This window comes from Phyllobates terribilis, unplaced genomic scaffold (assembly GCF_046119375.1).
Source record: "Phyllobates terribilis strain yellow unplaced genomic scaffold, ASM4611937v1 Scaffold_4__5_contigs__length_816908805, whole genome shotgun sequence".
In the NCBI taxonomy this organism is placed as follows: domain Eukaryota; kingdom Metazoa; phylum Chordata; class Amphibia; order Anura; family Dendrobatidae; genus Phyllobates; species Phyllobates terribilis.
In genome coordinates, this window is record NW_027362764.1 from 705,107,638 (window position 1) to 705,126,542 (window position 18,905).

Sequence of the window (18,905 nt, forward strand, 5' to 3'; positions counted from 1 at the left end):
ATCTCTGATCCAGCTCTGTTTCATCAGTCATATCCATTCCAGCTCTTCTTCATCCATCATCCGACTTTGCTATACTAGTTAAACATCTCCTGTAGAGCCCATTACATCTTCAACACTACTGCACCAGGTCTCTGCCATCCTGCTGCACCAGAGGCATCTGTCTGTTTTGCTCAAGAACTGCTCATCTGAACCAGGGGCTTTGAGTATCCATCTCAACAGGTCAGAGAGATATTGAGTGAAACATAAATTGCATGGCCTGTCCACTCATTTTTTGATTCCCTTGGTTCCAGCACTCCACCCATTTGGCCCAGGTGTATTTAAATTATGAGGAGACTGCAAAAAGGTTCCCACATATTTTGTTTTCAGCTTTTTGTTTGAGGCCACAAGGAAGGTGAGTTTTTAGATCTATTCACTTGGTGCTGGTGCTGTGTTTGCGGCTATGGCTGCTCTACAGTCGGTGCTGTGACCCAGAACCATGGGGGCATTGCCTCTACAGCATGGGTACTGTGAGGCACCTTGGTTTCTCCCACTGCTGGCATGGTGTTGCGGTGACTGTTGCCTCACTATGCTACATTCAACAGGTGAGCGACCCACTAAGAAGTTCGCTGTGACGTGGCAGTGGGCTTCATTCAGTTTGATCAGAATGTTAACTAAGAACCTCATGGTCAGTTTTGAAAAATTTGCTTAGTTGCAATCCTAATCTATCCTAAACTCTGCTGCCCGACTAATCCACCTGTCCCCCCGCTATTCCCCTGCCTCTCCTCTCTGCCAATCCCTTCACTGGCTCCCCATTGCCCAGAGACTCCAGTTCAAAACCCTAACAATGGCATACAAAGCCATTCACAACCTGTCTCCTCCATATATCTGTGATCTAGTCTCTCAGTACATACTTGCATGCAACCTCTGATCCTCACAAGATCTCCTGCTCTACTCCCCTTTTAACCCCTCTTCCCACAATCGTATACAAGATTTCTCCCGTGCATCCCCCCTACTCTGGAACTCTCTTCCCCAGCATATCAGACTCTCGCCTACCATGGAAAACGTCAAAAAGAACCTGAAGACCCACCTCTTCTGACAGTCCTACAACCTGCAGTAACCATTGCTCCACCATACCATTGCACGACCAGCTCTACCCTCACCTACTGTATCCTCACCCATCCCCTGTAGATTGTGAGCTCTCTCGGGCAGGGTCCTCGCTCCTCCTGTACCAGTCGCCGTCACGTTTTGTTAAAGATCATTATAATTGTTCATGTATGTATACCCCTTTTTCACATGTAAAGGTGCTATAATAATAAATAATAATAACAATGTGCAGTCAAAGTCATTTTTAGACATTTATGGTATAAGACATAACATTTTCCACTGAGTTCAAGTAGTTGATAAATAGTTTCAGGTATGAGGAACACTTTCCTTTTCATGAAATAAAATTAATAACAGTTCATTAGAAGAAGAAAGAGGTGCACTCTGAAACTCCTGCTTTTGGCACCAAAAGATTTAGTCCCGCTCCTGCCCAAAAACAAAGGCCCCAATTCATCAAGGCGTTTTTGACAGAATTTTGGAGTAAAACTCCTTGAAATGTTGCATAATTTTTGCACAACTTGAAGGTCTGGCCAGCTTTGACAACTTTTAGAAAAGTTGTTGGGGACGGTGTGAAACCGCTATATAAATTTATCATAATTTATTACAGAAAAGTCGCGTAAATTCTGCACCAAATGTATACTTGCCCCTGGCTGGAGTAACATATGTGGCAGAGGCGCACTTATCGTACAGCAGTTCTAAGATGTGCTAAGTTCATTTAGAGGCACATGTCTCTTGAATTTGGAGCATCTTAGTCCGTCTCTTCCTTCGTTAAGACTGGCTAACAAAACACCAGTTTTAAAGAGGTTGACCATGCTTCGGACAAAAGTCTGCAGTCGCCCTATGTGACTGTCGAATTCCTCAGTATTCCCAGTGGTATGAGCGGGCAGTGACATTATTGCATGTATCCAATGCACACACTTGCAGTCACATACCAACTAGTCTAATTGGCATGTGATCGCAAGAGTACGAATCACAAACGTGCTCATGAGACCATCGGCTGACACTGGGAATACCGGGACAGTATGCAGTCACATAGAGTGAATGCAGATTTTTGGCCCAAGCCCAGATCACCCCTTTAATGAACTGAAGTCATAATGTTTTTCTAACAATCTTGTATGACTGATCCCTTAATCAAAATAATAATCTATATCCAATAATTTAATGCTCATAGCATGGAAATCTATTTCATAAAAATAAGCGTCTTTTTCCTTTATGTCTTTGGATGCTTATATTTTTGATGATTTGTGATAAAGTCACAAGCACAATATCTAATAATCCTGTAGTGAGATCTGATAGGGCTATACATCATATGTTTTGGGTTCATTTAAGGGTCCATCTCACTAATAACGAAAATATTCCCTAAGTGGAATTCAAAAGACTCATAAAATCTAAAAGAGCATTATGCAATCTGTTCATGCTCGGCACACAACATCCCGTTCCTTAGATTTACCACTTACTTGGGAATGTCTGCGTAGTTTAAAAGGTTGCAGAGTCTCTTGGTAGAACATGTGATGATAGGACTGTAGATCAAACCAGAAGTGGACACCATTCTCCCACAGCTGAAATACAAGATCGATCGCATTGTTAGCTATGAAGACATCATTAATTTTATAACTGCAAGAAACGCCCATCTGTAGACAGCTGGTTCAGAGTACAAGCCGCTCATCAATAAAGAGCAGGTGTATTGGTTGGCTGGGTGAGAGGCCGTTGATGTAACTCTTAGAAGGTACTGGTTTGGTTCTTCTTCTGGCAATCCTCCAAGAAAAAAAAACTATTTCTAGTGGCTTGTCAAGGATTATAAAATCTCTATGTTCCAGAAATTCATAGGTGTCCAGTATTGCAGCTCATTTTCATTATTTCAATGAGATTGATCTGCAATACCAGACACAGTCTATGTGAAAGAGTGGTGCTGTTTCTGGTTTGTTTGTTATTTCTAATCCAGGACTACAAGATGATCTATACCAAAGACCTTTTAGAATGTTTTAATATGTAATTTTCCTTTAACAAAATAACGAGAAATTGTCATAAATTCAAGGGATCTTGGGCTCTAATCCCGTGCCATTGCAAATTTATGTTGCAGGATTACAACTCCTGCAATCGAGCAAGAGCAAGTTCTTTGTCTGTTGGACACAGCCAGGGACTTCTGTCACTATATGGAGCTGTTTTCCCTCTGTAACTCATGTGGATGCCCCAGTTACAGTGGAAAAAAGGACAAAAAATTAACTATAAAAGGAAAAAATTGTATGTTCCCCATAGTTTTTGATTTTATATATACAGTATATATGATCTGTAAAAATTTAAGGCAATAAAAATCCCCACTGCAACAAAATGTAAAATAATCCAATTTTTTTTAATAAAATATATTTTACTCCTTCTACTTTTAATACTATAATAAAAAAAACTACATTTGTTATCCACACGACTGTAATAACTGGAAGAATTCATTCAAAGATTTATTTGGTGTGAAACATGAACACTAAACAGTATAAAGACAAAACTAAGCGAAAAATTGCCTTTTTAAAATTTGCGTTGCAAAAAGAAAAGGTACCCCAAAACCGCACTAAAGAAAATGATATAATTTGTCTGATATAAAGGAAATCCTCATGTAGTTACATCAGTGAAAAAAATAAAGCTAATAAAGCTATGGCTGCAGAAAAGTGGAAGGCAAAAATAAAAAAAAAAATGTGGCCAGTCATAAGGGTTTATGTCCTTCGCCTGTCCTGAATTAGCATAGTTGTGTTATTATGGGGGCACTGGGATTAACGTTAACCAATCTGATCTTCATTAAAAAATTTCCTCAATGTGATAAGGTCAATAAAATTTGTACAGATTATTTTCTTGGTGATCTTACTTATACCTTCAATCCTATGTATGGTTAGGCTAAGGCAAAGCTGTTTTCCTAAAAACATGGAAGGGGTCAAGTGGTAGGGTACCACTGGGGAGGTGTAGTTATGATGTGGGTTGAATGCATGTTCGGATGGCAGCAAATTCTACCGACATATGCATGTATGCTTTGGCCGAGCATACATGTGCTCTGTATGGTAAGAGAAGAGTACGCCACAGCTCTGCTGGTGAGATAGAGTGGCTTGCAAAAGTATTCACCCCTTTGGCCTTTTTTTTGTGTTTTGCTACCTTTTTTGGAGGGTTTGAATCAGTTCATGTAAAGAACATGCTTACAACTCTGAACATTTGTTTTTCTTTTTATTGTGAAGCAAACAACAAATAGGTTGAAATAACTGAAAACTTCAGTGTGCATGACTATTCACCCCCTAAAGTCAGTACTTTGTAGACCCTCTTTTTGGGGCAATTACAGCTGAAAGTTGCTTTGGATGAGTCTCTATGAGCTTTCCACATCTTGCCACTGGGATTTTTGCCCATTCCTCAAGGCAAAACGGTTCCAGCTCCATCAAGTTAGATGGTTTCCTCTGGTGAACAGCAATCTTCAAGTCTGACTACAGATTCTCAATTGGTTTAAGGTCTCGGCTTTGACTAGGCCACTCCAAAACATTTATGCGTTTCCCATTAAACCACTCGAGTGTTGCTTTAGCAGTATGCTTTGGGTCATTGCCTTGTTGGAAGGTGAACCTCCGTTCAAGTCTCAAATCACTGACAAACTTGAAAAAGGTTTTGCTTAAGAATATCCCCTGTATTTTGCACCATCCATCTTCCCCTCGTTGGACAATTTTCCCTGTTCCTGCTGCTGAAAAACATTCCCACAGCATGATGCTGCTACCACCATGTTTGACTGTGGGGATGGTGTTCTTGGGGTGATCATCTGTGTTCGTTTGGCGCCAGATATAGCGTTTTGCCTTGGTGGCCAAAAATGTTCAATGTTGGTCTCATCTGACCACAGCACCTTACATACAGGTGCATCTCACTAAATTAGAATATCATCAAAAAGTTAATTTATTTCAGTTCTTCAATACAAAAAGTAAAACTCATATATTATATAGAGTCATTACAAACAGAGTGATCTATTTCAAGTATTTATTTCTGTTAATGTTGATGATTATGGCTTACAGCTAGTCAAAACACAAAAATCATTATCTCAGTAAATTAGAATACTTTATAACAACAGCTTGAAAAATGATTTTAAAATCCGAAATGTTGGCCTACTGAAATGTATGTTCAGTAAATGCACTCAATACTTGGTCGGGGCTCTTTTTGCATCAATTACTGCATCAATGCGGTGTGGCATGGAGTCGATCTGTGGCACTGCTGAGGTGTTATGGAAGCCCAGGTTGCTTTGATAGCAGCCTTCAGCTCGTCTGCATTGTTGGGTCTAGTGTCTCTCATCTTCCTCTTGACAATACCCTATAGATTCTCTATGGGGTTAAGGTCAGGCGAGTTTGCTGGCCAATCAAGCACAGTGATACTGTTGTTTTTAAACCAGGTATTGGTACTTTTGGCAGTGTGGACAGGTGCCAAGTCCTGCTGGAGAATGAAATTTCCATCTCCAAAAAGCTTGTCGGCAGAGGGAAGCATGAAGTGCTCTAAAATTTCCTGGTAGACGGCTGCACTGACTATGGTCTTGATAAAACACAGTGGACCTACACCAGCAGATGACATGGCTCCCCAAACCATCACTGATTGTGGAAACTTCACACTAGACCTCCAGCAGTTGGATTGTGTTCCTCTCCTCTCTTCCTCCAGACTCTGGGACCTTGATTTCCAAATGAAAATTGGAACTCTGGGACCTTGTGGAGTGTGTCAATGACTGCCTTCTGGACATCTGTCATGTCAGCAGTCTTCCCCAAGATTGTGGAGCCTACTGAAACAGACTAAGGGACCTTTTTAAACGTTTATGAAGCCTTTTCAGGTGTTTTTTGTTAATTATTCTAATTTACATAATGACTTTTGTGTTTTCATTGGCTGTAAGTCATAATTATCAACATTAACAGAAATAAACACTTGAAATAGATCACTCTGTTTGTAATGACTCTATATGATGTTTCACTTTTTGTATTGAAGAACTGAAATAAATTAACTTTTTGATGATATTCTAATTTGGTGAGATGCACCTGTACATTTGGGGAGTCTCCCACTTGTCTTTTGGCAAACTAAAAAACAAGTCTTTCATTTTGTGTGTGTAACTAAAGGCTTTTTGTGTGTGTATATACTGACAGACCATATGACACTTAGATTGCACACAGGTGGACTTCCTTTCACTAAGCATATGACTTATGACGGTAATTAGTCATTTGATCCCAGAAATGTAAGCCTATATTTTTCTCACTTCAGCATCTTAGGCTATTTAGTGCTGATGCAACACACACAAATCGGATTACAAAAATATTTAAAAAGTTGTAATGTAACAAATTAAGTAAAAAGCCACTGTATCTACAGAGAGAGTGAAAGGATCGGTTTTTGAAATTCAAAATGCCCAATCCTTCTTTTCCCAACATCATTTGTTATGTAAAAGTTCGGAGGTCCTACATACATGAAGGCAATGGTACCATGTTAAATTGGATGGCGAACCCTCTTTTCTTAAAAATAACATTTAGAATATGGTCAGTAGGGACTTTTTTTATAGCCTGACCAAATTTGTTTCATACTTCATGATATTAGACAAAGCCTTAAAGGGGTGATCCGAAACACAAATTAATTTTCATTATAAATCCATATCTATTTAATGCCATGATATAATCTATTTTCTAATAAAAAGTCCCCATCCTTTCCTCATTACACTATCTAACTGCTTTATTTATTTTTTTACTACATCTTTTTTGATGACGCTTTGTTTGAGAATCCCAGTGCATGCAGAGGCAGAGGATGCGGTCACTGCTGCAGCCTCTTCCCCTTCCCTGAAATGTTGAGTCATCAGTGACCTTCATTTCTGGGGCTGGGCTAGTCTCTGCTCTACTGAGTATGCGTCGGTAGTCCATTCTGAAGGCTGCTCAGTAGGATCTTGTCACTGTGCGATGAGCACAATGACAGTGTGCTCCCTCGCCCTCTCTGATCAGAAGTAACAAGCCTGCAACAGAGTGCACTGTCAGTGCGCGTTGAAAGAGGATTACCTGGCATGCTGGAAAAGCCGAGACCTGGGCTGCCCCTGCATCTGATGTCACTTGCGGGGGCGGCGCTGGTCTCTGCATGCCAGGTAATCCTCTTACAACATGCACTGCCAGTGTGCACTGTTGCCAGCTCGTTATTTTTGATTAGAGCTGGTGAGGAAGCACACTGTCATTGTGCACATCACACAATGACAAGAATTTACTGAGAATTGACAATCGACACATGCTCAGTAGAGCTGGTACAAGCGCAGCCCCTGAAATGAAGGTCACTGATGAAGCTATGTTTCAGGGAAGGGGGCAGAGGCTGCGGCAGTGACCTCAGCCTCTGCCCCCTGAGGAAGTTTGTTTGAGTATCCCAGCATGCACTTGAATTCTCAAGCAAAGCATCATCAATAAGGAAGTAGTAAAAACTAAAATAAAGCAGTCAATAGAGGAGATAGGGACTTTTTAATTAAAGTATATTAGAAAATAGATTTGATTATGGCATTAAATTGATAGGCATTTAGTATGAAAATGTATTTGTGCTTCGGACACACCTTTAACCTATAGTACCTATTGTGAGATGTGAGTATAAGTCATTGCCTTGCTGGCCACCAGAGCCAGAACAGTAATCGCCCCTTTAGATGTGCCAGCAGTGACCGTTATACAACCAGCGATCAACTCCATGCAAGCCGATCAGAGATCATTTAATGGCCTGTTTAGACAGGCTGACCAGAATCGCACAGTACGATGGCTAATATGATTGTTCTGTGCATATAGGACATTACGTTATCAGCAGCACATATCCTGTTTATACTGGGTGATATAGTGACAAGAACGATGATTTTTAAGCACCCAAAAATTCCCCCCATTTATTCGCTGGACTAAATGGGCTTTAAGACTATGATTAAAGGAGGATATTAGAGATAAAGAAAGAAGGTCCTGTGGATAGATAAGTAGCAGAGCTTAGAACACAACATTCAGACCAACAAAGAGTATTCAGTCATTTTCATGATTTATCATAGTCTTGGGCATATATCCATGAACTGTCTCTGTAATAATGAGACACAGTGTTCTTGACTGGGATTCTCATGTACTGGTACAACCCGCTCCACATTTTCCTTATGTCTAATTACAATTAGTTCTTTGTAGGCTACTCTCTAGCATACCTTGTTCCCGGACTGCTCACAGAATGTTGTAAAGAAATAACCGGCCCGAGAATCCAGAAACATGGCTTGCAACATTTCTTCCATTTTGGAACTCTTCAGTACACTGTAATTTGTATCTGCACTCTGTAAACAAGCAAAACAGCATGATTTATCTCTGTAAGTGCCTGGTCATTTTAAGCCCCCGTCTCACATAGCGAGATCGCTGCTGAGTCACGGTTTTAGTGACGCAACAGCGACCTCACCAGCGATGTCGCTATGTGTGACACTTTGCAGCGATCAGGCCCCCGCTGTGAGGTCGCTGATCGCTGCAAAGTGTCCTGGACCATTTTTTGGTCGTTGCCCTCCCGCTGGTCTGCACACATCGCTGTGTGTGACCAGCGGGAGCAGCGATCAGGCTGGTATCCATGATAAACAGTGGGTTACTAGGGGCACACGCTCTCTTAGTAACCCGCTGTTTATCATGGTTACGAGCCTGCTAAAGTGAGCGGTAACCTCCCGCTCACCATAGCAGAGTGGTAACTATGATAAACAGCGGGTTACTAGGTGCGCGTGTGCCCCTAGTAACCCGCTGTTTATCATGGTTACCAGCCTGCTCCTGCTTCAGCAGGCTGGTAACCAGGAGCAGGACATCGTGGAAAGATTCTTTCCACGATGTCGCTGCTCCCCTGATCGTTGGTGAGCCTGCCTGTTTGACAGCTCACCAGCGACCACATAGCGAATCAGCAACGATCCCTGACAGGTCGTATCGTTGTCGGGATCATTGCAGCATCGCTAAGTGTGGCGGGTTACTAAGTTTTATATTTTAACAATTTTCCAATTATTACAGAAGGTTCAATATCACAATACACAGTGTACATGAGACATATTCATTCATGCAGATCCTTGCTATAACAAGAGAGAATCCTATTAAAGAAAGAAATACCAAATTTTTAGATAATCATATGCCCAAGAATACCTCAAAAGACAGAAAACCTACAAAAGGGGTATCCACAACAGGCATTTATATCAGAATATAATCTTTATTAAACAGAATGCTAAAAATGCACACATACACAGACACAAGGACATTTAAAGATACACATATATACAAATGAAAAATTGATGTAGGAGGGGGATGGGTATGTCCCGAATAAATACATTCAATTCATTGTCATATGCAAAAAATCAAACTAAAAATTAATGCACCGGACCCATATAATCAATATCATAAAATTCATTCATAAATATTTAAATATTGAGTTCATTCCATCAAAACAGCAATATGTTCAATATACTACATTAAATAATCAAATTGCACTGAATCCAATGAAATATTAGGCACTGCTATTACACATAATTATAAAATGAATGGTAGTATTGACAAGCGATTCTCTTATGAGGATACTGATTAAATCCAAAGTGTAGTGCTTACAAAAGTAAAGTGCAGTGCAAATGTAAGAAGTGCTATAAAGGGCCTACAGCACAAGAGGTCACTATTCTACAAAGTGATAAGATAGGTTACTTCATATATAATCCTCCAGCGAGGTAGCTCAATGCTGTTAGGGAACACAGTGCATTAGATGGCATATAAGAAATGAAGATATATAACAATGCAGAATAGGCATCAATCAATATTATAGTTACTAGATGGTGGCCCGATTCTAATGCATCGGGTATTCTAGAATAGGTATGCGGCCGACGGGGCGCAATTAGCAGAGCGGCGTTTAAATTTGGCGCCCAAATCGCTGATTGCTCGCGTTCGGCAACCGCGACCAATCAGCAAAGCGGTGTTTAAATTTGGCGGCAATATCGGTGATTGGTCGCAGGCGGTGGCCGCGACCAATCTGCGAACCGTGTTAGTGAGGACTGGAGAGCGTGTTTAAATTTGGCACCAAAATCGCTGATTAGTCGCGACCTATCAGCAGAGCGGTGTTTAAATTTGGCGCCAATACTGCTGATTGGTCGCGGCCGCCGACCGCGACCAATCAGCAGAGCGATGCAGAGCGGGGTTTAAATTTGGCCCCAAAGTCGATGATTAGTCGCGTCTGACGGCCGCGACCAATCAGCGATTTTGGCGCAAATTTTAAACAACGCTCTGTTGATTGGTCGCGGCCGTCAGACGCGACTAATCAGCGACTTTGGGGCCAAATTTAAACCCCGCTCTGCATCGCTCTGCTGATTGGTCGCGGTCGCCGGCCTCGACCAATCAGCAGAGCGTTGTTTAAATTTGGCATCAATTTCGATGATTGGTCAGGGATGGCGGCCGCGACCAATCAGCAGAGAGGTGTTTAAATTTGGCGGCAAAATCGCTGATTGGTCGCGGGCGGCGACCGTGACCAATCAGCGAACTGTGTTAGTGAGGAATGGAGAGCGTGTTTAAATTTGGCACCAAAATCGCTGATTAGTCGCGACCGCGACCAATCAGCAAAGAGGTGTTTAAATTTTGCGACAATACTGCTGATTGGTCGCGGCCGGTGACCGCGACCAATCAGCAGAGCGATGCAGAGCGGTGTTTAAATTTGGCGCCAAAATCGCTGATTAGTCGCGGCTGAAGGCCGCGACCAATCAGCAGAGCATTGTTTAAATTTTGCGCCAATACTGCTGATTGATCTCGGCCAGCGACCGCGACCAATCAGCAGAGTGTTGTTTAAATTTGGCGCCAATCTCGCTGATTGGACGCGTCTGGCGTCCGCGACCAATCAGCAGAGCGCTGTTTAAATTTGGCGCCAAGCTCGCTGATTGGTCGCGGCTGGCGTCTGCGACCAATTAGCACAGCAGTGTTTAAATGTGGCGGCAAGATCGGTGATTGGTCGCGGCCGCTATTTAAATGTGGCGCCCAAATCGGTGATTGGTCGCGGGCAGCGGCCGCGACCAATCAGCAGAGCGGTGTTTAACTTTAGCGCCAAGATCACTGATTGGTCGCGTGCAGAGAGCGCGACCAATCAGCGAATCGTATTGGTGAGGAGCGGGGAGCGGAATCGTATTAGTGAGGACCGGGGAGCGCCACTGCCTGTGCGGCTACTTCCGCTGCGAGAACCCGGGACATGAGCGAAGAATCCCGACCCGCAGCGCCGCTCCCCGGTCCTCCCTTCACACCCTAACCGCTGATGTCCCCACAGTATCCGCATGGTGTTACAAAGGTCCGGACATTTGTGTTAAAAATCGCTGATTGGTCGCTGGCGCTGCCCGCGACCAATCACCGATTTGGGCGCCAAATTTAAATATCGGCCGCGACCAATCACCGATCTTGGCTCCACATTTAAACACCGCTGTGCTGATTGGTCGCCGACGCTGGGCGCGACCAATCACCGATTTTGGCGCCACATTTAAATAGGGTCCGCGACCAATCAGTACAGCGGTGTTTAAATGTGGAGCCAAGATCGGTGATTGGTCGCGGCCGATATTTAAATTTGGCGCCCAAATCGGTGATTGGTCGCGGACAGCGCCAGCGACCAATCAGCGATTTTTAACACAAATGTCCGGACCTTTGTAACACCATGCGGATACTGTGGGGACATCAGCGGCTATGGTGTGAAGGGAGGACCGGGGAGCGGCGCTGCGGGTCGGGATACTTCTCCTGCGAGCGCCCGCTCATGTCCCGGGTTCTCGCAGCGGAAGTATCCGCACAGGCAGCGCCGCTGACATCCATGCGGCTAGGGTGTGAAGGGAGGACCGGGGAGCGGCGTTGACATCCAATTGGTCGCGGCCGCTATTTAAATGTGCCGCACAAATCGGTGATTGGTCGCGGTCTTGGCCCGCGACCAATCACTGATCTTGCGGCTAAAGTTAACCACTACTGTGCTGATTGGTCGCGGACGCTGCCCGCGACCAATCACCGATTTGGGCGCCAAATTTAAATATCGGCCGCGACCAATCACCGATCTTGGCTCCATATTTAAACACCGCTGTGCTGATTGGTCGCGGCCGATATTTAAATGTGGCGCCCAAATCGGTGATTGGTCGCGGGCAGCGTCGGAGACCAATCAGTACAGCGGTGTTTAACTTTTGCGCTAAGATCAGTGATTGGCCGGGTCCGAAGACCGCGACCAATCATCGAATCGTCTTGGTGAGGACCGGGGAGCGCCGCTGCCTGTGCGGGTACTTCCGCTGCGAGAACCCGGGACATGAGCGGGCGCTCGCAGGAGAAGTATCCCGACCCGCAGCGCCGCTCCCCGGTCCTCCCTTCCGCATGGAGGTCAGCGGCGCCGGCGGTCCATCCACTGCTACCAGCCGGGAGATGAGCGCCTCGCGACGCTCATCTCCCAGCTGCATCTCCGTCCCGCAGATGGGTCCGGCGGTCGGGTTCCTTCTGCTGTTGCCGGCCGGGAGATGAGCGCCTCGTGGCGCTCATGTCCCGGCTGCATCGCCGCTCAGCTCCGTCCCGCAGATGAGCCGCTAACGGCCGCCATCTTTTTTCAGAAATCCCGCGGCGCTGATTGGCCGCTGCCGGAACAAAGAGCGACGTGGGATTTCCTGGACAGACAGACACACAGACAGACAGACAGACAGACGGGATAAGACGATTATATATATAGATGGGGACATGCCACAATCTCCTCACACCACTGCAATCAAACCACCCAATTCATTTCAAGTATCATCCCAAACCAAAATGGTTAGGACATATACATTTTGTAGATGCATTAAAGTATAACTGCACTTACAGGTAACGTTACAGGACTAGCTGTCCTGTGTGAGTACACTGAGGAATAACACTATGTAGAATGACTTGCATTCTACATTTTCAGAAGGTTCCCTAACCTTATAACCGGAGGACTCCCTAGTTTTATGGAGATGTTTTGAGGGTATACACTAACTGAAAGGACTGAAGCCTGACTTATGGAAACCGAAGGCAGTCCACAAGCTCATCAGAGCCAAGGACTTGACGGAGTGTATTCTCTGCCAACACGATAAAGACTGTATGCACTGATATGTCTTCTGGCAGGTTGACTAATGGGCTCAAGGACTTGTCATGAATGGCATTACAGGGCAGAGTGCCCATCTGGGCATTTTTGCACCACTGAAATGAAACCTGTCCAAAACCTAGTATTGCCCAATATGCCCCTTCATGGAGGATATATCTTCACACAACTTTTGAGCTTTCCGCTTTGCATGGGTCCTGTTGGAACATGAACTCAAAGACTCTGTACCGAGGAGGAGCCTATGATACTACTCGGTACTTTACAGACTATTTCTTGGGGTTCATTCTATTGGGGCCATCCAGGAGGACTGGCGCATTATGAAATGTTTTTAGGATGCTGTTTGGCTTGGCAGAAACTGTCTCCATTTGTGGAGGGAGCCATGGGTTAGGTTGTTTTCACGTCCAAGATAGAGAAGTGGCCAAGAAGTAGTGACCCTGAGTTGCTGTAACTCACTGAATGTGGTAACCCCACTGAGTTTGGAAATTTTGCACACACTTCATTTTCACTCAATTGCAGGACATTCGCCTCTATTCTGGACCATTTAGCTGGGCAAAGCAAAGATTATTTTTTTAGAATTCAGATCGAATGTATGGACCGTATTCACAGTACATATGGTGGTATGGTACCCTTAAAGTGTGTCCATCCAGAGATCTAGGGGGGGTGTTTGACTGTTATGTTCCTCAATTCCTATGTCACCTCTGGCAGATGAGCAGACGTCGATTTTGGCTTTGAACGACACAGGAAGGGAAAGTGGGGGTAGCAGCCTAGGTGGGCTCTTCCTAAGCTTCGACAAGGGGAGGCCACTTTTGCCTAAAGGTCTATTTCCTCTGCATGAATTGTTTGTTTCATGATATCATACTGAATAAACAGGCTGCCGATCACCTTGTTTGTTCAGTGAAATTATTGTTTGGTCTGCCCAAAAAATCATTATTCTCGGCAGTGCATCATACTGCAGAGAACAATGGCAGCCTATGCACAATGAATGATCAGTACACATCTTTTGGTCAGCAAAAAAGTAGCTGATCGGTGGTTGTTTAGTGCCGCTGATTGACTAATGTAAACGGACCTTTACACTTCAGGTGGCTTTCTGGTCTGGAGTGCTGGGGACATGTTTCATAGTTTCATGGTTTTGTAAGGTTGAAGGTAAACATAAGTCCATCGAGTTCAAATAGGGCTTCCCATAGACTGTATCCTTGTGCACTTTTTTTGTGGCATGCTTCACTTTTGAGCACTTTGATAAATAATAATACTATAAAAAAAAAATTAGAAAAAATGACATAGGCCAAACCAAGAGTTTCTTCCTTAAAAAAGAGATTTGTCAGTAGACAGCTCTTTTGGGGTTCTGTTCTGGTTAGTGGCTCAAATCTCTGGTTACTTTTCATTATCTCCATCGAGGAGTAATATATGCCCGTAACCCTTGATTTTCACAAGTTGTTCTCTATCACTAGGGTTATAAACTAGTCCTGCTCAGCTCTAATTGATAAAAAACACTATGATGTGATACCTCCACTGTTCAGATTTTTTTTTCCCAGGGTGTACTCTATCATTTTCAACAAAATTAAGTCACTCAGAAAATATTAACAGCTAAGAGCAAACCTGCAAACAATCTTAACCTCCCTGACGTACATGCACTTCTGGGTGAAAATACTTAGCACAAAAATTTGTAATGTAAATTAGTTTTTTTTTTCCTGGAAGACCTAAATCCAGATTAAGAAACTGATGGAATCAAATTTTACTTGGGGAATGGATTATTTGTACTGGCAAAGAGTTTATTTGTAGTACATTCAACTAATCCTATGAGGTCATGAGTTTAATACTAATGTTTGTATTGAAAAGAGTCTCAGCACAGTTGTCAGGGGGACACGTCCGTGGCACAAGACCAGAGTAGCAGCATATGCTAGTAACGTATGGAACCTGGGCTGGAACTCCCACCCTGGCAGTGTTCTTACAGTCTCAAGAAGACAGTCATCACTTCCCTAGATCCCCATAATCCATCTTTAAGCATTTGGGATTTATAACAAGCTGTATAAGCCTCCAACTATTTACACACAATCCTCTTACAATTACAAATTGCTGATGGAACGAAAAGTCTCATATTCCAAGAATGCTAAATCAATACCAAAAGTTTAGAAGACTCGGTTTACTCTTGTCTTTAGATCTTCCCTTTTTTTTACACTATTTTAAGGCTGGATTTCACGGGTGGCCTGGGACAGCCCCTGGAGTAAAAGTCAGATCGCAATTATTTATTCTTGAAAGACCAAAAAAAAAAAAAAAAACTATATTATTCAGTTGACAGTGGGCAGGATTCTTCACATTTAAGATGACAAAGACACCCCAGATTAAGCTCTAACGGGATCTGTTAGGTTTCTGTCATGGTTTCCATCATTTAACGAAAAAAATAATATAAATATTGCAGCACGCTGTGCTCTTTTTCTGGTAGATATGGTAAATATGATGGAATTTGTGACGAAGACGCTGTTTTCGACAGCAAACCAATTTATATTAACCCTTTCACACAAAATGATTTAACCGTACATCAAGATTGCAAGTGATTTCCCGCAATATGACAACAGGTGTGTCAGGTTGAAAAGTTGTGCCCCTGCCATTCGCAGCAGGAGCCGGCTGTTATGCACAGTTGAGCTCGTCCTGCATGCGCTTGGGACTGGACCTAGCTCCGATCCCAGCACTTTCACCCATCCAATGATGCTGACAGTATTGACCACAGCAAGTGGGGAGTTGAACAAGGTGAAATTACTCCATTTGTCAGCCGATCGACACCTTCGTAGTGCGATTTCGCGTTGCCGATGGTTGATAACGCAACAAACAGGACTAACATTGGTCGCTGTGTCTGCCATTAGCCTAAGTCTATCAGATCTTCCTGGGCGGGGTCTGATAGGTTAGATAATATACTGTACAATACAGGATCAAAGAATCGCATGTTCAAGTCCCCTTTTGGGACTAATAAGTGTTGTAAAAAAAAAAAGTTTTTAAGTGTGAAAAATAAAACATTTAAAAACTCAACTCCCAGTTTTAATGTTAAAAAAATGGTTAATTGTAAAAAATCCCCAATCCTCCATAAAAACAACACATATTTGGTATTGCCGCATTCGTAATGACCCGTACTATAAAACTATCTTTTCAATGATTGTGCATGATGAGTACTGTTTTACAAAAAAAAATTTGTGCCAGAACTGCTTTTCTGTTAATTATTCCATACAAACACTTAAGGAAAAGTTATTTAAAAAATCATATATATAGTGCAAAGTAAAATAAATCAATAAAATATATAGCTTGTTGCAGAAAACAAGCCCTCATACAGCTCTTTCCTCAGAAAAATAAAAAAGTTAGGGCTCTCAATACGAAAACCCCCCTAAAAAAAAAAGTGATATTCTTGTGCAAAAGTAGTAAAGTATAATATATATACATGTATATACATGTTATATATATATATATATATATATATATATATATATATATATATATATATATATATATACATATATATATATATATATACGGTATATATATTTCACATAAAGTGGGGCACAGCAGTCATGATGATGAGGGTTGCGCACATGTCAGGAGGAATTTTGGTCCACTCCTCTTTGCAGATCATCTCTAAATCATTAAGATTTTGAGGCTGTCACTTGGCAACTCGGAGCTTTAACTCCCTCCATAAGTTTTCTATGGGATTAAGGTCTGGAGACTGGCTAGGCCACTCCATAACTTTACTGTGCTTCTTTTTGAGCCACTTCTTTGTTGTCTTGGCTGTATGTTTTGGGTCATTGTCTTGCTGGAAGACCCAGCCACGACCCATCTTCAATGCTCTTACTGAGGGAAGGAGGTTGTTGGCCAAAATCTCGCGATACATTACCCTATCGGTCTTCCCTTCAGTACGGTGCAGTCGTCATGTCCCCTTTGCAGAAAAGCACCCCCAAAGTATAATGTTTCCCCACCATGCTTCATGGTTGGGACGATGTTCTTAGGGTTGTACTCATCCTTCTTCTTCCTCCAAACACGGCGAGTTGAGTTAATGCCAAAGAGCTCAATTTTTGTCTCATCTGACCACAGCACCTTCTCCCAATAACTCACAGAATCATCCAGGTGTTCATTGGCAAACTTCAGATGGGCCTGCACATGTGCCTTCTTGAGCAGGGGGACCTTGCGGGCACTGCAGGATTTTAAACCTTTAAGGCATAATGTGTTACCAATGGTTTTCTTGGTGACTGTGCTTCCAGCTGCCTCGAGATCATTAACAAGTTCCCCCCGTGTAGTTTTAGGCTAATCTCTCACCTTCCTCATGATCAAGGATACCCCACGAGGTGAGATTTTGCATGGTGCCCCAGATCAATGTTGATTGACAATCTTCCATTTTCTTACTATTGCACCAACAGTTGTCTCCTTCTCACCCAGCATCTTACTTATGGTGTTGTAGGCCATTCCAGCTTTGTGCAGGTCTATGATCTTGTCCCTGATATCCTTAGAAAGCTCTTTGGTCTCGCCCATGTTGTAGAGGTTAGAGTCTGACAGATTAATTGAGTCTGTGGACAGGAGTCTTTTATAAAGGTGGCTATGTAAGACAGCTGTCTTTAATGCAGGTAACGAGTTGATTAGGAGAGTCTAACTGGTCTGTAGAAGCCAGAACTCATAATGGTTTGTAGGAGATCAAATACTTATTTCTCACTGCAAAATGCAAATACATTTATCAAATTTATACAATGTGATTTTCTTGATTTTTTTTTGGATATTCTATCTCTCAATGTTAAAATTAACCTACACTTAAAATTATAGACTGTTCATGTCTTTGTCAGTTTTCAAACTTACAAAAACAGCAAGGGATCAAGTACTTATTTCCCTCACTGTACGTACATCCATACACACACACACATACATACATCCCCACAGCATGATGCTGCCACCACCATGTTTCACTGTGAGGATGGTGTTCTTAGGGTGATGAGCTGTGTTGGTTTGGCGCCAGAAATAGCTTTTACCTTGGTGGCCAAAAAGTTCAGTTTTGGTCTCATCTGACCACAGCACCTTCCTCCTTACATTTGGGAAGTCTCCTACATGTTGTTTGCAAATTCAAAATGAGCCTTACAATTTTTGTGTGTAAGTAAAGGTTTTCTTCTGCCCACTAGGCAACGTCTATGGAGTGAGCGGCTTATTGTGGTCGTATGAGGTGACAGTTTCCCTCAAAAGGCTTTGTTTAGTAAATCTGCAGATGAAAGAATTTACATGCTGCAGATTTGAAAAAACTTTTTGAAGGGAAAAAACGGAGCTAAGACGCAATGTGTGAAAAAGCCCTTGGAAGGTAAATCCTACGAAACTGATAATTATTTTCCCTCCCTGCACAAAAACTTCCATATACTACAAGTATGTAAAATATACTTGTAATACCAAACGTTTAATTAAATAAATTTACTTAATTAGAAATTGTGCGTCTTTGAGTTACCAAACATTTTTGTTAAACAGACAAAAACCATACATGTTCTTAAGTGTGTACTTACTGATACAGCATCTTCTTCTACATCAGTACGATGAGACTTTGGTCTGTCTTTTTCCGTGTCAACATTTGTCTGTACAGTTTCCAGCCTGGGGCTCATGGGTATTACTTGTGTCCTATTAAAAAATATGAGTATCCCTATTAGATAATGTGTTACATAGCTAACATGAGACAATGTTTTTAGTCTTAGGCTGAAATTCATTATTAATTTTAAGCAAGAAAACTATAATATCAAAGTTGAACATTTTTGTGTGAA

The 18,905-nt window shown here is 42.6% G+C and overlaps 1 protein-coding gene across 3 annotated transcripts in view; it reads right to left on the reverse strand.

Annotated features, from left to right (window-relative positions):
- Nucleotides 1–18,905, reverse strand: part of RGS22 (regulator of G protein signaling 22) — a 164,944-nt gene that overhangs the window by 87,278 nt on the left and 58,761 nt on the right. For all 3 annotated transcript variants that reach the window (XM_073679620.1, XM_073679621.1, XM_073679619.1), the window contains exons 12-14: nucleotides 18,654–18,765; nucleotides 8,243–8,365; nucleotides 2,538–2,639 (exon numbers count right to left, since the gene is read on the reverse strand). In XM_073679620.1, the coding sequence (XP_073535721.1) occupies nucleotides 2,538–2,639; nucleotides 8,243–8,365; nucleotides 18,654–18,765 (337 nt within the window). The remainder of the gene's footprint in view (nucleotides 1–2,537; nucleotides 2,640–8,242; nucleotides 8,366–18,653; nucleotides 18,766–18,905) is intronic.